Below are 18314 nucleotides of genomic sequence, written 5' to 3'. Positions count from 1 at the left end.
TTTTGGAAAAGACAAAGAAACCTTGATGAGAGCATAGAACCCTGACTAATTGTAAGTGAAGGTATGCACTATCACGCTGTTTAAAAGTTTCAAAGTACCTACTGGGGGAAGTGTTTGGATGGAAGGAAAAGATACCTTTATATACCTATATAATTCCTACTAGATGTGAGTGGGGTACGCACCAATAACCTACCCTATATGAACGTCATGACCGATGTTTAGCTTTACATCATTTATGTATAATAGACTCTGATTGTTATATTCTCCTTGTTTTTTCTTTTTTCTATATTGTGGAAATTTTACTTCACATGACCTGGAGCTCGAAGGGACTAAAAAGTGGACATCTACTCCATTATATCAAGGCAACACAAGGGGTCTAAGTATCATTGCGTATCCACTTATTTAGACCAGCGCCGCACATCTGTTCTAAAAATATTTTTTGACTGAGCCAGTCCTGGTTTTAAAAATAGGGGGGAAAAATTGTGTAGATATCTCCCTATTTTTAAAACCAGCATCGGACTCAAATCCGGTCGGGGTGTAAATCCACAGCAAGGGGACCCCATCACTGGGTCTCCCTGGCCAAAGCATTATAACCCCAAGCCGGTGATCTCAATAAAGGGTTCCCCCCTCTCCCGACACCCCGGGCTTAGTCTGAAGCCCGGGGCTCTTCCATGCACCCCTGGACTGTGGGTACAGTGGTAATAGTATTGTAAATAGTGTAAAGCTATTGTTTACCATGGAACTAAAGGTGTCTGCATGCCTGCCCTTGGCACTTGTGGAACTACAAGTGCCAGCAGGCTGCCGGTACCCGTACCCCCATTGTAATAAAAATAGTTAAAAAAACAAAAACACAACATACGAATCGTGTCACGTATAACTTTATTACATACACTTACTTCACTCACACATACTACCTGTTGCCCGTCGCTCGGTCCCCTTCTCTAGTAGAATCCACTGGTGGTACCTGAAAATAAAATCAATACTCACCTCCTTCCTGGCGCCGGTCTCCGTAGCATCCCAGTGTCTTGGCAAAAAAGCAAACCAGCACCTGGACCAGACACTTACATTAGCGGTGTATGTGTGTGACCACATACACCGCTAACCAGCTCCTGACTGCTCAGTGTCAACTGTCAGGAGTCGGTAGCCAATCAGCGAGCGCTAATTGTAGAGCGGCTGCTGATTGGCTCTGGCTCCTGACAGATCCCACGTGTGCTGGTCAGTCAGTCAGGAGCCGGAGCCAATCAGCGGGCGCTCTACACTTTAGAGAAGGTTACCAAGCTGAAAAATACACAAATTACACTGATCTGTGATAGTTTCTGCGAAAAGTTTGCTACAATTACACCCGAGATTATAATATTGTTTCTTAGTAAATTCCCGAGTTGTATCTTCTCATGTAAAGTACTTCAGAGTTTGGCCGCGGGTGAGTTTATTCGAGTTTGCAATCTCACCCCACAGTTATTTTTAATAATGTGAAAAGAAATTAGTATAATAAAATAGGTTAACTATGGAGTTTTACTAAAAGTAGGGTATGTTAAACAACTGTTCTCAGTAATATGTACCTGTAACCATACAGTCCATTTATTAGTATAACTAGGGGTGTGCACCGGCCACTTTTCGTGTTTTGGTTTTGGATCTGGATCTTTCTTCGTGTTTTGGATCTGGATTGGTTTTGCCAAAACCACCCTTCCGTGTTTTGGGTTCTGGGTTTTGTGTTTTGGATCTGTATTTTTTTGAAAAAAAGCATAAAAACAGCTAAAATCACAGAATTTGTAGGTTTTTCTGCTCCTATGCTATTATTAACCTCAATAACCTTAATTTCCACTCATTTCCAGTCTATTCTGAACACCTCACACCTCACAATAGTGTTTTTATGTCCAAAAGGTTGCACCGAGGTAGCTGGATGACTATGCTAAGCGACACGAGTGGGCGGCACAAACACGTGACCCATCTAGGCGTGATAATGCAGTGGCAGACAGGATGGCAGTTTGAAAAACTAGGCCCCAAACTGTACATAATGCAAAGAAAAAAAAGAGGTGCAAGATGGAATTGTCCTTGGGCCCTCCCTCCCACCCTTATGTTGTATAAACAGGACATGCACACTTTAACAAACCAATCATTTCAGCGCCAGGGTCTGCCACACAACTGTGGCTGAAATGATTGGTTCGTTTGGGCCCCCACAAAACAAGCTGGCAATTAATCTGTCCCTGCACAAACTGGCTCTACGGAGGCAAGATGTCATCCTCATCCTCCTCATCCACCGATTCCTCACCCTCTTCAGTGTGTACATCCTCATCCTCACAAAGTATTAACTCGTCCCCACTTGAATCCACCACCACAGGTCCCTCGGTACGTTCTGGAGGCTGGTCTCCCTGGAAGAGCTGATAATTCATTTTGATGAACATCATCTTCTCCACATTCTGTGGAAGCAACCTCCTACGCCTTTCGCTGACAAGGTTCCCGGCTGCACTAAACACTTTCGGAGTACACACTGGAGGGGGGGCAACTCAGGTAAAATAGAGCCAGTTTGTACAGGGGCCTCCAAATTGCCTCTTTTTCCTGCCAGTACAGGTATGGACTGTCTGACATGCCTACTTGGATGCTGTCACCGATGTAATCCTCCACAATTCTGTCAATGGTGACAGTATCATATGCAGTGACAGTAGACATGTTAGAAATTGTTGCCAGGTCCTTCAGTCCGGACCAGATGTCCAAACTTGGTCCTGCCTGCCCTGCATCACCGCCAGCGGGTTGCTTAGGATACCTAAGTTTTTTCCTGACAGCCCCAGTTGCGGGAGAAAATGAAGAAGGAGCTGTTGACGTGTCACGTTCCGCTTCAGCTGACAGTGTGTTCACCAGCAGGTCTTTGCACCTCTGCAGGCTTGTGTCGGCCGGAAAGAGAGACACCACATAGGCTTTAAACCTAGGATCGAGCACGGTGGCCAAAATGTAGTGATCTGATTTCAACAGATTGACCACCCTGGAATCCTGGCAAAGCGAATGAAGGGCTTCATCCACAAGTCCCACATGCCGAGCGGAATCGCTCCGTCTTAGCTCCTCCTTCACTTTCTCCAGCTGCTTCTGCAAAAGCCTGATGAGGGGAATGTCCTGACTCAAGCTGGCAGTGTCTGAACTGACTTCACGTGTGGCAAGTTCGAAGGGCTGGAGAACCTTGCACAACACGGAAATCATTCTCCCCTGCGCTTGAGTCAGGTGCATACCCCCTCCTTTGCCTATGTCATAGGTGGATGTATAGGCTTGAATGGCCTTTTGCTGCTCCTCTATCCTCTGAAGCATATAGAGGGTTGAGTTCCACCGTGTCACAACCTCTTGCTTCAGGTGATGGCGGGGCAGGTTCAAGAGTGTTTGCTGGCGCTCCAGTCTGAATGGCGAAAGTGGCCAGAAATTTTTCGGGCCACCCAAAGCATCTCCTGCACACCCCTGTCGCTTTTCAGAAAATTCTGCACCACCAAGTTTATTGTGTGAGCAAAACATGGGACGTGCTGGAATTTGCCCAGATGTAATGCCCGCACAATATTGGTGGCGTTGTCAGATATCACAAATCCCCAGGAGAGTCTAAGTGGGGTAAGCCACTGGGCGTTGATTTCCCTCAGTTTCTCTAAGAGGTTGTCGGCGGTGTGCCTCTTACTGAAACCGGTGATACACAGCGTAGCCTGCCTTGGAACGAGCTGGCGTTTCTGAGATGCTGCGACTGGTGACGCTGCTGCTGTTGCTGCGTAAGGTGATACATCTACCCAGTGGGCTGTCACAGTCATATAGTCCTTAGTCTGCCCTGTTCCACTTGTCCACATGTCCGTGGTTAAGTGGACATTGGGTACAACGGCATTTTTCAGGACACTGAGGACACTTTTTCTGATGTTTCTGTACAGTCTCGGTATCGCCTGCCAAGTGATGTGGAATCTAGACGGGATTTGAAACCGAGGACACACTACCTCCATCAATTGTCTAAATCCCACTGTACGAATGGCGGATACCGGACGCACGTCTAACACCAACATAGCAGTCAAGGCCTCAGTTATACGTTTTGCTTCAGGATGACTGCTGTCGTACTTCATCCTCCTCGCTAAGGACTGTTGGAGGGTCAATTGTTTAGTAAAAGTAGTGGTGTTCCTACTTCCTCTCTGGGATGATGAACGACTCCCAGCAGCAGCAGCAGCGGCAGCAGGAGGCGTAGCAATGCAGGATCCTCCGGAGGAATCCCGGATAGGAGAGTCAGTCATGCCAGTGACATGGCCTGCAGGACTACTTCCGATCCTGACTAAGGAGGAAATTGACGAGGTGGGAGTTGACGGTGTGGTTTGCAGGCGCTTGGATACAACAGGACAACGGGATTTAGGTGTCCCTGGACTGCTTACGGTCTTAGCCAAAGTTTCTGAACTTGACAGTAACTTATTATGAACGCGCTGCAGGTGCCGTATAAGGGAGGATGTTCCTAGGTGGTTAACGTCCCTACCCCTACTTATTCCACCTTTACATAAGGTACATATGGCAAGACAGTTGTTGTCCGGATTTGGATAGAAATATTGCCAGACCAAAGAGGTGGAATGTTTGGTCTTCTGCCCAGGCATGACCGTGATGGGCTTTTTCATCCCACGGACAACAACTGTCTCCCCCGGAGCCTGATTTAAACAAACCACATCACCATCAGAATCCTCCTCGCCAACTTCCTCCTCAGTGCCAGCTACACCAGTATCCTCATCCTGTTGTACTTCAACAGTGACATCTTCAATTTGCATATCAGCAAGTGGACTGTGGGTGCTCCTTTCAGCACTTGCAGGGGGTGTGCAAATGGTGGAAAGAGCCACCTCTTCCCGTCCAGTGCTGGGAAGGTCATGCATCGCAACCTCCACCACACTTGGACTCTCCTTGGGGATTTGTGATATCTTCTTAGAAAGCACAGTTCTTCGCTGTGCTTTTGCCAGCTTAACTCTTTTGATTTTTTTAGTGGGAGGAGGGCTTCCATCGTCATGTGAAGCTGAACCACTAGTCATGAACATACTAGGGATCGACCTTAGCCGTTCCTTGCCACTCCGTGTCGTAAATGGCATATTGGCAAGTTTACATTTCTCTTCAGATGATTTAAATGTTTTTTTCAAGGTAATTTTCCTGAACTTTGTCATTTGGGATTGTATGTGCCCTCTATTATGACATTGGGCATCGGCCTTGGCAGACGACGTTGATGGCATGTTATCATCTATGTCATGACTAGTGGCAGCAGCTTCAGCACTAGGAGGAAGTGGTTCTTGATCTTTCTCTATTTTATTTTTATCGGAGAAAGTTTGGTCCTCCATTTATGTTATATCGATTTGATATATACGCGCGGCTAAACACAGAAAATATTTTTTTATTTTTGCTGGAGAGTAGTGCACTTTGTGGGTTACACCAGCCTTTAAGAAATGAGCCAGCCGGCTCTTTACTTATGGCACACAGGCGCACGCTTGGCGCTGCTCCTTTGTTGATGCACGTGCGGCTACTGCGCACACAATTCACAAACACAGAAAATAATTTTTTTTTTGGTTTGGACTGGAGTGTACTTTGGGGGTTACAGCACCCTTTAACGGTCAAGCCAGCCGGCCCTTTACTTAGGACACAGGCGCATGCTTGGCACTACTTTGTTGATGCACGTGCGGCTACTGCGCACACAATTCACAAACACAGAAAATAATTTTTTTTTGGGTTTGGACTGGAGTGTACTTTGGGGGTTACAGCACCCTTTAACGGTCAAGCCAGCCGGCCCTTTACTTATGACACAGGCACACGCTTGGCACTACTTTGTTGATGCACATGCGGCTACTGCGCACACAATTCACAAACACAGAAAATATATTTTTTTTTGGTTTGGACTGGAGTGTACTTTGGGGGTTACAGCACCCTTTAACGGTCAAGCCAGCCGGCCCTTTACTTAGGACACAGGCGCACGCTTGGCACTACTTTGTTGATGCACGTGCGGCTACTGCGCACACAATTCACAAACACAGAAAATATATTTTTTTGGGTTTGGAGTGTACTTTGGGGGTTACAGCACCCTTTAACGGTCAAGCCAGCCGGCCCTTTACTTATGACACAGGCGCACGCTTGGCACTACTTTGTTGATGCACGTGCGGCTACTGCGCACACAATTCACAAACACAGAAAATAATTTTTTTTTGGTTTGGACTGGAGTGTACTTTGGGGGTTACAGCACCCTTTAACGGTCAAGCCAGCCGGCCCTTTACTTATGACACAGGCGCACGCTTGGCACTACTTTGTTGATGCACGTGCGGCTACTGCGCACACAATTCACAAACACAGAAAATATTTTTTTTTTGGTTTAGAGTGTACTTTGGGGGTTACAGCACCCTTTAACGGTCAAGCCAGCCGGCCCTTTACTTATGACACAGGCGCACGCTTGGCACTACTTTGTTGATGCACGTGCGGCTACTGCGCACACAATTCACAAACACACAAAAAATATTATTTTTTTAGCACTTGGGGGGAGCACCCCTGATGGACAGAGCACCCCCTGGACAACACTACAGCACCCCTTTAGGACTGGGACACTGCACAGGACTTTGGAGTGGACACAGCCCCTATGGAGAACTGACTGCACAGCACAGTCCAGCCAGCCCCTATGGACTTTGAAGTAGTGGACACAGCCCCTATTAACAACAGCAGCACAACACAGCCAGCCCCTATGGACTTTGAAGTAGTGGACAACAGCAGCACAGCACAACACTACTCTGCACTACACTACACTACACAGCCCAGCCAGCCCTAACTCCCACCCTCCCTCTTCACTGTCCACAGCCGAGTGAGAAAATGGCGCCGATGCGGGTACCTTATATAGGATCCAAAACCCGCGACACTCGGAAGGCGGGATGATGACGTTTTGCCTCGATTTCAGATCCGAGTCAGGCGAGAAAAGTCGAGCCTGACTCGGATCTGCCTCGGATCGGGGGGGCTCGGGGGGGGGTTCGGATTTCAGAAATTCGAACCCGCTCACCCCTAGTTATAACTCTCCTTAATGGAATATGTAATAATTCCCCTTGAATAATATGGAGGAGCAAGTAGTTTGTGTTTAATTCTATTCATTCTCTCTCTCGCATGTTATTATCCATGCAGTTAATAATGCACTTGTGGCAGAGGGGTGTAAGGTCAATTAAAATTAATAACAATGTTTGAATCCCCCAGTGGAACGTATTCTAATAAAGGGCCTGATTCATTACCGATCGCAACTCCAATTATGCATGCAACCAGGTAATGCATTACGCGTATGCATCGCAGTCGGGACTGCGATAGCAGTGACTACGCATATCCATTGCAGAGTGATTGACAGGAAGTGCCATTTATGGGGGTGGTCGGCGAAACGCAGGCTTACCAGTGCGTTTGAACGCCGTTGCATGGGCGTGCATAAATTATCTACTGCGATGCCATACACAGCTTGTGTACTCACATTGTGCGACGAGAATAGCAATTCCTGATTAAGGTCAAAGCTTGTGCAAGTGTGCGTGGGGCTGCCATGGTACTCGATGTTACCAATGGTTTTGCAGTCTTGCTAAGGATTATGGATGTGTGTAAGGTAAAGTGGGCGTCCTTATCTTGTGCTGCGATGGCATAGCGATCGCAGTGGATTAGCATACTATCGCAGTGAGATGCGTGCGTAATCACTATTGCGATCTGTAATGAATCAGGCCTAAAGACATTATCTTCCCTCCCCTGTGTACTAACACATTCCACTCTCTCACCTCTGTAGTAACACATGTCCCTCCCTCGCCAGTGTTGTAACAATTTCGACATTCCCCTCCCTCACCTGTGTAGAAATGCAACCCCTCTCCTTACAACTGTAGTAACACATTACCCCCACTCACCCCTGTAGTAACACATTCTCATTACTCGCCATGTAGTAACACATTTGACTTCCCTTCCCTCACCTGTGTATTAATACATTCCCCTCCCTCACCTGTGTAGTAACACATTCCCCTCCCATACCTGTGTAGTAACACATTCCCTTCCATTCCCCTCCCTCATCTGTGTATTATCACTTTCCCCTCCCTCACCTCAATAGTAACACATTCCCTCTCACTGCTGTTGTAACACATTTTCCTCTCACATCTGTAGTAACACATTCCCTTTCCTCACTATTTAAATAGGGGAGCCACACCAACTGCCAGAGATATTTGGCAGCACTTGGGATGACAGTTGGTGTCTGAATTCTGAACTGTGCCGCAGCCATGACAAGTCAGTCAGGCAGGACATTGCACAGAGGGAGGAAACATTTTGGCCCTTTTCACCCCCTTAAGAGTCAAATTTTAGTAAAATCACTTCTTAGTGGTCACCTACATCTTGGAAGGTATATACTTGCTGATTTTCATGTTTATAGATACAGGGGTTTGGGCTGGGCGTTGATCAGTTAGTTTGGACATTTGAATGAATATATAATCAGCTAGCTGTGTATTATTATGCAGGTCACATACAGAGATAACTTCTAATATCTATTTCATTTTGTTTATACAGTAGATAATATGTTGCTCCTTTTAATACCCAGGTTTCAATTTGAAACACGGAATGTTTTTTTCTATGAAGTGCTCTTTATGTTCTGGTGTGCTTTGCTTCAATGACCGTTCTAAATTCCATTACAGAACACTTTCAAAATGGATACACACTAAAATCAAGCAAACATGCAATCCCCATAGTCCTACATTAGCAGTGGAATGGGGCATGGTGAAGAGTTTTGTGTGGTAGATAACAGCTCAGCCATGAAGCAGTAGGTCACACCAGCTCACAGAACAGGTCTACCACATACTTGCCTACTTTCCACATTCTCCAGAGGAGAGATGCAGCTGACTAGCGGTGGAGGCGGACCTGACACTATGCGACACTAGGCCCCGTTCCCTCACGGGGAATGGCGTGAGTCGTGGGTTTATCAAGAGGGGGCAGGGCCAATATGACGTGATTTTCATAGAAACACCTCATCTTAACCTTGTGCCTCCTAGTTTACCCACAATTCGTGGCATTATCCTCCCCATAGTGCCCACTTTGCTAGACAGTAAGCAGAATGCAGGAGAGCCGCCTACTCTTCTAGTGGGTCTGAGAGACTGCCCGCAACTTCTGGTGTCTCCCGCAACTTCCAGGAGAGTAGGAAGTATGGTCTACCAAATGCATCTAAAATCGTCATCATTTGCAATGTCAGCACAACAACTGCTTGCTGGGAACTTCAGAGACTGGATTTCCATGGCCAAGCAGCTGAACGCAATCCTTAGATAACCATGCACAATGCCAGACATCAGCTACACTGGAAGGCACACCATCAATGACTCTGGTGACCAGTCACGCTTTACCATCTGGCAGTGTGGTAGATTAATCTTAGTTTGGCAAATGCCAGGAGAACACTTCCTGCCCAAATGCATACTGACAACTGGGAAGTTAGCTGTTGGATAAATAATGACCTGGAGCTGTTTTTCATAGTTCGGCCTTTGCCCCACAGTGTCTGTGAAGGGAATTCCTAATGCTGCATCATGCAAAGCAATGCTAAGAAATTGTGTGCTTCCAGCTTTGTGGCTTTTCCTGTTTCAGCATCACAATGCCATCATGCAAAAAGCAAATTCTATCAAAAAATGGTTTTGTTGAGTTTATGGTTAAAGAATGTGATTGGTCTGATCTCAACTCCAAGGAATGCCGAGTGTGAGCCATGTTATGTCGCCCGACACCAGTACCTGTTCTCCCTAATTAACATCGGCTGAATGTATTCAAATCCTAACAGTTATTTCCTAAAATCGAGTGATAAGCCTTCCCAGAAGAATTTTTGGTGCAATATCAGCAAATATGAGTACCAACTCCATAGAAGTGCCAATGGTTTTGAAATGAGGTATTCAACAAGCAAATCTGAGTATAATATTCGGATGTGCACGTAATTTGGCTGTAAGGTGTATTTGGCAGGATCTTAGCATGTATTGACTATTATATATATCTATATATATATATATATATATACACACACAGTGTATAGATAGATAGATAGATAGATCAGCTGTTTTTAAAGCTTTTACTAATTGTGAGCAGCAATAACCCCCTTCTAGCATTGAGTAATTTTGTGGCCATCGATATGTTCTTTACCTTGACTTGCACAGTGAAATTAGTGTTGCTTGATTGCATGTGATAGAGATATGTGCACATTATACTTATACCTGTACATATATGTATGTGTAATGAAAAAAAGCTACACTCTGGTGTTCCTGGAAACAATGTTATCCTGAACTGTAATTACCAGCTCTTGTCAAACATGACTGACATTACCAAGATCTGTAACAGAAAGTTCTTCTTATTCATGATGAGCATTTATCTTTCATGTAACATTGGGTGCCCTAATCTGTCTAAAATACCTTAAAAGTGACAGCTTGCAAGGAACAGATTTAATAAAGGGAATGGCTTCAGAAATAATGAGAGATCTATTGGTAAGGAAAAGTTTTCATGAAATTATGAGTCAGGAATGTAGAACGTAAGCCAGAAAGCATTCATAAATTTAGAAAAAATGCTAATACTTTAAAATCGCCATGATAGGCTTGTTAGTTCTTTTGTTTTGTTTTGGCTTGCATTGGGGAATTTGTTTGAGTTATGAAGAGACATACCTACTCCAAGAACACTAAGAGCTGATCTTAAGTGGTCTCATTATTTAAGATGTCAGGATTTTGGATTGTGTTACCGTGTTTTTATGTCCCCACATTCTCTTGTTCTCTGTACCTTGCAGCTGCTGCGTAGTTCGCTGGTGAACAACAGGACACAGGCAAAGGTAGCGGAAGAACTGGGTATGCAGGAGTTTGCCATCACAAATGATAAAACAAAGAGGCCCGTGGCCCTCAGGACCAAGACCTTGGCTGATCTGCTTGAATGTATGTTAACTGAAAGTCCACATACCAATAGAGCAGTGCATAATGAATGTATAATGGTTTAATGTGTGCCAATTATGGTTGGAAGAACAGTTCTTATCTGAAAAGATTGGATTTAGCTTGGTAAAGTCACATTAAGGGGCATATTGAAATAGCCGCAGAACTTACCCTGCGACTGTAGCTCCGAGGTTTATCACCTGGAGCTATTTAATTCTTTGTCATTCTCCATGTTTAGTAAGCCCACAGCTAATGCACGTTAATTTATAGCTCCCGTGTTAAGAGCCAAGAGCTATGGAAAGTCCCGCAGCTAATTGATTGTTAAGACACCTGGAGGGGTATTCAATATGAAACGTTAACCTCGCCAGCGAGGTTTTCGCCACACAGTGGAGGTTTTGCCAGCGAAAAAGTATCACGCGTGCTCCCGCTTATCCCCATATTCAATTTGAAATCGTCGAAAACGGGACCCGGCGATACTTGGATCAGCAAAAAAAACTTGAATTTTCGGGAATTAATTGTAGGAGCCCCCTAAAGATGACCAGACCTTGGGGATCACTATGGGTACCCCCGTTTTTGCCTGCAGAAGAAAGTAGGGGTTTTTAAATAGCCGTGTAGGTGTTTTTTTTCCCAACATTGAAGAAGTGATGCAGAAGAGCACTTAGGGGGTTTTTTTTCATTTTTTTAAGTGGTCTCATCAAATTTGGGGTACATGAAAATGGGTACTAGCATATTTTTAAGTCCCTAAAGGTAATTTTTAAAAATTCTTTAAAAATGCACCGGCCGCTACTTTGTGCAATGAAAAAAACACCCGCCCCATACTTGGGGACCCCACCAGAAATACTTTTTTTACTTTGTTTTTGTTTTTTTACCTAATTTTTTTTTTTTAAACCCCAATTTTTTTTTTATTTTTTTAAGGGTGTCCCGATATTTTTTAGGACATTTTTTTTTTAACATTTCCTTTTAAGGGGACATTCCCAAAACTACAGGCTATTTTTTATAAGCCTACACCACCAAACCCCTATTCTGCATTTTTTTTTCACTTGCTATAGTGCTTAGAAAAATTATCCCTGTTTTTTAAAAAATGACCCTTGACCCCATTTAAGGAAAAAAACGGGAATTTTTCGGGAAATATGCCTGGGACCCCCCTAAAGATGTCCAGACATGGGGGATCACTATGGGTAACCCCGTTTCTGCCTGCAAAAGAAAGTTGGGTTTTTAAATAGCTTTGCTAGGTGTTTTTTCCTGCCGCGGCTATTAGAAACCCCGACTTCCTTCAGTAGTTAAAAATGGGGGCACCCATAGTGATCCCCCATGTCTAGACATCTTTAGGGGGGTCCCTAGAATATTTCCCGAAAATTCCCGATTTAGCTAACCTGTAAAAAATTACAAAAAAAATTACATAAGGCCCCCCCTCCCCCCCCCCAAAAAAAAGCCAAACTAGCCCCAGGCTTGTAGCCAGTGGTGGTTTCTAAAAATACAAGGAACAAAATGTGTAGGGTTCCACCGTATTTTAGAAACCAACACCAGGCTGCAGGGACTACTGCTGGTTTTAAATATAGGGGGCAAAAATTACGTGGTGTACCCCCTATATTTAAGACCAGCACCAGACCCAAACAACCGGGGTGTAATGCCACAGCCCGGAGACCCAATCACCGGGGCTCCAGGTCCAAGGCATTACATTCCAAGTCGGTCAGCGCAAGCCGGTGATCTCGGGGGAGTTGGGGACCCCCCAAAAAAGGGTCCCCCCTCTCCCGACCACCACAGGCTTATGCTGAAGCCTGGGGCTCATCCCCATACCCCTGGAGCGGTGGGTATGGTGGTAATAGGGGGGCCAAGTAATGTAACACTATTGTACTTTACAGTGGAACTACAAGTGCGAGCATGCCTGCCATTTTGCACTTGTGGAACTACAAGTGCCAGCAGACATGCGGCACCTGTAATTTCACTGTAAAATAAATAGTTAAAAAAAGACAAAACACACACACCGTGCCCAGTATAAGTTTATTACAGACACCTACCCATTCACACATACTTACCTATACCAGAAGTTTCTGTCCCCTTCTCCAGTAGAGATCCTTAAAACTTGGCCCTGCAAGGAAGATTTCATACTCACCTACATCCAGCGCTGGTCTCCGCAGTAATCCATGGGATTTAAAAAAAAAAAAACGCATTTAGCCGATCCACGCAACACTGCTATCTGTATGTGTGTTGTCACACATACAGATAGCTCCCGAGTGCCTGCTATTGGGACTTCATGGGGGGCATTGCAGTCCCGTCAGCCAATCAGCGGCAGCGCTGACTGTAGAGCGCCCGCTGATTGGCTCCGGCAACTGACAGTTCCCACGTGGTGTGACTCGCCCACGTGGGAACTGTCAGTTGCTGGAACCAATCAGCAGGCGCTCTACAGTCAGCACTGCCGCTGATTGGCTCTCTGGACTGCAATGCCCTGTGAACTGCCGATAGCTGGCATTCGGGAGCTATCTGTATGTGCGACAACCCACATACAGATAGCTATGTTGTGTGGATCGGCTAAATGCGTTTTTTTTTTTTTTAAATCCCCTGGATTACTGCGGAGACCAGCGCTGGATGTAGGTGAGTATGAAATCTTTCTTGCAGGGCCAGGTACCATGGTTTTCTACTTGACAAGGGGACCGAACATCTGGTATAGGTAAGTATGTGTGAATGGGTAGGTGTGTTTAATAAACTTATACTGGACACGGTGTGTGTGTTCTGTCCTTTTTTAACTATTTTTTTTACAGTGAAGTTACAGGTGCCGCATGTCTGCTGGCACTTGTAGTTCCACTGTAAAGTACAATAGTGTTACATTATTTGGCCCCCCTATTACCCCCATACACACCAAGCAAAAGGGTATGGGGAAAAGCCCCAAGCTTCAGCGTAAGCCTGTGGTGCTCGGGAGAGGGGGGATCCTTTTTTTGAGGGTCCCCGACTCCCCCGAGATCACCGGCTTGCGCTGACGGACTTGGGGTGTAATGCTTTGGACCTGGAGCCCCGGTGATTGGGTCTCCGGGCTGTGGCATTACACCCCGGTCGGTTGGGTCTGGTGCTGGTCTTAAATATAGGGGGTACCCCATGTCTTTTTTGCCCCCTATATTTAAAACCAGCACTAGTCCCTGCAGCCTGGTGTTGGTTTCTAAACTACGGTGGAACCCTACACATTTTGTTCCACGTATTTTTAGAAACCACCACTGGCTGGCAAGCCTGGGGCTGGTTTGGCTTTTGGGGGGGCCTTATGTCATTTTTTTTTTTTTACCAATTATATTTTTATTAGATACCGTAAATAAATTGAAATATTATAATAATCTCAACAATAACATATACAAAAAAATAAAATAAAATAATATTTAAAAACACAATAAAATAAAAGGAGGGGGACAAAAGAAAAAGAGTAAATAGCTAAATTTTTGATACTACACACTCAGAAAATACATACAAATATCACATTTTCAAAACGGTATTGTATAACCCAGTTCTATATCGACAAAACAATACACTTTTGGAACTCAAGAGACAATATAATTGGAAGGAGAAGGAGAATGTAGTATTCCAATATCAGTTGGGCCAGGTCTCAAGGGATTTCCTCCCAGACTATCCCTATATTCTTTCCATTTAAACCACAGCATATGGGGCGAAGAGACCGCAGTAGAATAGTTACTGTCCGCTGTCTCAAAATCACAATGGCAATTTACTTTATTTATTATATGACCTAAGCTGGGCACACAGTCTGTTCTCCACAATTGAGCAATAGCAGCTTTTGCAGAAATCAGAATGTGCCCCAATATATATCTATCTCCCTTTGATAAGTTCCCCGGGAAAAAATGAAACAGAGCAATAACCGGGTCCAGTGGTATCCCCACTCCCGCAATGTCCCCAATCAAGGTGAACACTTCGACCCAAATAGGTCTCAGTAGAGGGCATGACCAAAATACATGGAAGATACTGCCCACTTACTTTCTCCAGCAAAATTTAGAAATGGATGGCCAAATCTTATGTTGTTTCTCAGGGGTGAAATATGATCTATGGAGCAATTTTAAGAACATTTCTGAGTGATTCATACAACGGGACATCTTATAGCAGGTTCGAAAAACCATTTCCCAATCTTCCTTTTCCAATGTTCTTGACCAATCCTTCTCCCATTTTTGTAATAATGTGAATTTGTTTGGTCTATTCTCCGTTATTAGCTGTTGATACCACCATGTAATGCCACCTTTTTGAGTAGAGGACTGGAATTGTTTTAGTATATACCCAGGTAAGGAACTGTGTTGGAGATTGAGGGAGGGTAGGCTCTGAACCCAATGCCGCATCTGCAAGTATTTAAAAAAATCCTGTTTCGGGAGACTGAACTTACTCTGAAGCTCAGAAAAGGAGATAACTTTTCCACCCGACATCATATCCCCCAATGAATTAATTCCTGCAGCATTCCAAGACTCCACCTGTAGGTTTCCAATTAGTCTAGCTATACAAGATAATGAGAGAGCAGTTGTCGGTAAGGAAACATCTTCACGCTTAATAACGAATCTATTCCATGCCTGTATTGTGGCACCAACTGAACCAGAGTGCCTGGAACTTGGGGGCTCTGCGGCGACCGGAAGCCATAACAAATCTGGGAGAGCTAGGGGTTTAACGGCCTCCGATTCCCACGCAACCCAAGGTTTAATGTTATCCTCCATAAACCAATCTCTCGCCTGATTTATCAAACAAGCATACTGGTATTTCTCTATATCTGGGAATGCAACTCCTCCTTCAAGTTTAGGTAAAGAGAGAGTTGCTCTTGCTATTTTCGGCCTACCCCCTTTCCAGATGTATCGGCCTATGGCTTTGTTAAATTTATTGCACATAGGTTTAGGAAGAACTCTGGGAATAGTACGAAACAGATACAGCAGTTTTGGCAGTAGCACCATTTTAAAGGCAGCTATTCTGCCCAGCCAGGATACTTCATGTAGCATCCAGTCTTTCAAGGCCACTTCAAAATTGGCCAGTAGAGGGGCATAATTGCATTCAATTATATCTTTGGTTCTAGTCAGGCGCACTCCTAAATATTTCAGGGAACATGATACCCATGAATAGTTAAAGGATGATTTTAAAAATTCTAATGTGTCCGTGGGGATATTTATTGGGAGGGCTTCGGATTTATTAGAATTAAGCTTATATAATGAGACCCTTGAATAAGCATCCAGCAGATGGTGTAGAGCAGGGAGGGAGTCTCGGGGATTATACAGACTAATCAAAACATCATCCGCAAATAGACAAATTTTGTGGCTAGTATTCCCCAGCTTAGGGCCCTGAATTTCATGTGACCCTCTGATTTTTTCAGCCAGAGGCTCAATTGCTAGCGCGAAAATTAATGGGGAGAGAGGACACCCCTGACGGGTGCCATTAGAGATGTTAAAATTAGAGGAATGACAACCGTTTACATATACCCTAGCTGAGGGGACCGTGTACAATGCCAGAATGGAATCTACAATTAATCCCTGAAACCCAAATTTCGTAAAAACCTCCCGGAGGTAGCCCCAGTGTAGTCTGTCGAAGGCCTTTTCCGCGTCTAATGATAAGAGTAGTAGTTGTTTTTGAGCCTTCTCACAATGTTCTATAATATTAAAGGCTCGTCTAGTGTTATCAGGTGATTGGCGACCCATAACAAAACCCACCTGGTCTGCATTAATTAAAGATGGTAGCAGTGGGTTGAGTCTTAAAGCTATTAATTTGGCGAAGAGCTTAATATCAGCATTTAGTAGAGCAATGGGCCTATAATTCTGAACCTCAGTGGTGGGTTTGCCTGGTTTATGAATGGCTATAATCTGGGCTTCTAGCATTTCTTTGGGAAATATTCCTGACTTGGTAGCTTCATTAAACACTAGTAAAAGTACCGGCGCCAAATCCGCCTTGTAAACCTTATAAAAATTAGAGGGATATCCATCAGGACCAGGGGCTTTATCTAAGGGCATGAGATCTATAGCTTTCTCAACCTCTTCTATGGTCCACGGAGCATTAAGAGTTTCACATGTGGCCGAGTCTAGGACAGGGAGATCTACATCCCTGAGGAACTCTTTAATTCCCTCTAAGCTTGGTTGAGGAGTTAAAGGATCCTCCCGTAGATTATATAATTTAGCATAATACTCAGCAAAGGAGTTTGCTATTTTAAACGGATCGATCACCCTACCCCCTTTCGATTTATTAATCGAATATATCTTTTCTCTAGCCCGCTTTCCTCTTAACTTACGGGCAAGTAATCTCGATGCACGGTTTCCAAATACATAAAACTTCTGATTCAAACGGGCAAGGTTCCTATGCACCTCCTGTAGTAAAAAGACATTAAGTTGCTTGCGTGCCCCAGCTAACTCTTTATATATGGTTTTATTTGCTGGGTCCGCTTTATGAGCTGTTTCTAGTGAGTTAACAACCTCTTCTAAGTTTGCCCATTTTAATCTATATTCTCGTTTAAACTTGGCGGCAATTTGTATTGCAGAGCCCCGAACAACAGCCTTCAAGGTGCACCAAAAATTAAAGACAGAGGTCTCATCTGGTTTGTTATTGATTAAGTATTCCGATAAGGACTTCTGAATATGTTGTTGAGCCTCTGGCTGAGCAAACATATGTTTACCTAATCTCCACGGGCCAGGGATATGTTGTCTATGTGCAATGTCCCATGAAAAGAAAATAGGGGAATGATCAGACCATGCCATAGGCATAATATCTATTTTTTTAATAGAAGATAGCGTAAATTTATCAGCTAGTACTAAGTCTATTCTTGAGTACGAGCCATGAACATGTGAGAAAAATGAGAAATCTCTATCTGCTGGATGTTTAATTCTCCAAATGTCATATAGCTCATACTCTGCAAGGAGCTGTCGGAATCCTCTAGAACACTCGGTAGACTGCCGATTCCTGGGCAAACTTTTACTGGACCTATCTAACAAGGGGTCGGGCACAAGGTTAAAGTCTCCCATAATAATAATGGCACCTTTACTGTATTTCTGGAGAAAAGCACAAAATTTCCTACAAAAATTCAATTGACGTGTATTGGGGGCATATAGGGACGCTATGGTAACCTCCTTACCCTCTAATTGACCCACCAGCACTAAATATCTCCCTCCCGGGTCAGAATATTGTTTGTTCAGTACAAATGAACAATGTTTTGAGATAAGGATTGCTACTCCAGCTTTCTTAGATGGACCGCTAGCCATATAGCAAAGGGGAAATCTATCATTATTAAACGCTGGTGGAGAGGAGACGCAAAAATGTGTCTCCTGAACTGCTACAATTTGAGCCTTTAATTTATGGAAATGATTTAAAGCGAGCCTTCTCTTATGCGGTGAATTAAGCCCTTTGGCATTAATTGATATCAGATTAACCATAATAAAGTATTATGAGATAGTTGAAAACCAGTGGGAATTTGTAACCCCTGAGCTGTGTATAGCG

At 44.3% G+C, this 18314-nt stretch overlaps 1 protein-coding gene across 1 annotated transcript in view; it reads left to right on the top strand.

Moving 5' to 3' along the window:
* The window catches only part of DROSHA (drosha ribonuclease III), a 375790-nt gene that overhangs the window by 341697 nt on the left and 15779 nt on the right, over nt 1-18314 (top strand). Inside the window, exon 27 of the mRNA XM_088468255.1 lies at nt 10742-10883. Coding sequence (XP_088324381.1) covers nt 10742-10883 — 142 coding nt within the window. The remainder of the gene's footprint in view (nt 1-10741; nt 10884-18314) is intronic.

This window comes from Taudactylus pleione, unplaced genomic scaffold (genome assembly GCF_031769625.1).
Source record: "Taudactylus pleione unplaced genomic scaffold, aTauple2 ptg000083l, whole genome shotgun sequence".
Classification (NCBI taxonomy): domain Eukaryota; kingdom Metazoa; phylum Chordata; class Amphibia; order Anura; family Myobatrachidae; genus Taudactylus; species Taudactylus pleione.
This window is presented reverse-complemented; position numbering and strand designations above follow the sequence as displayed.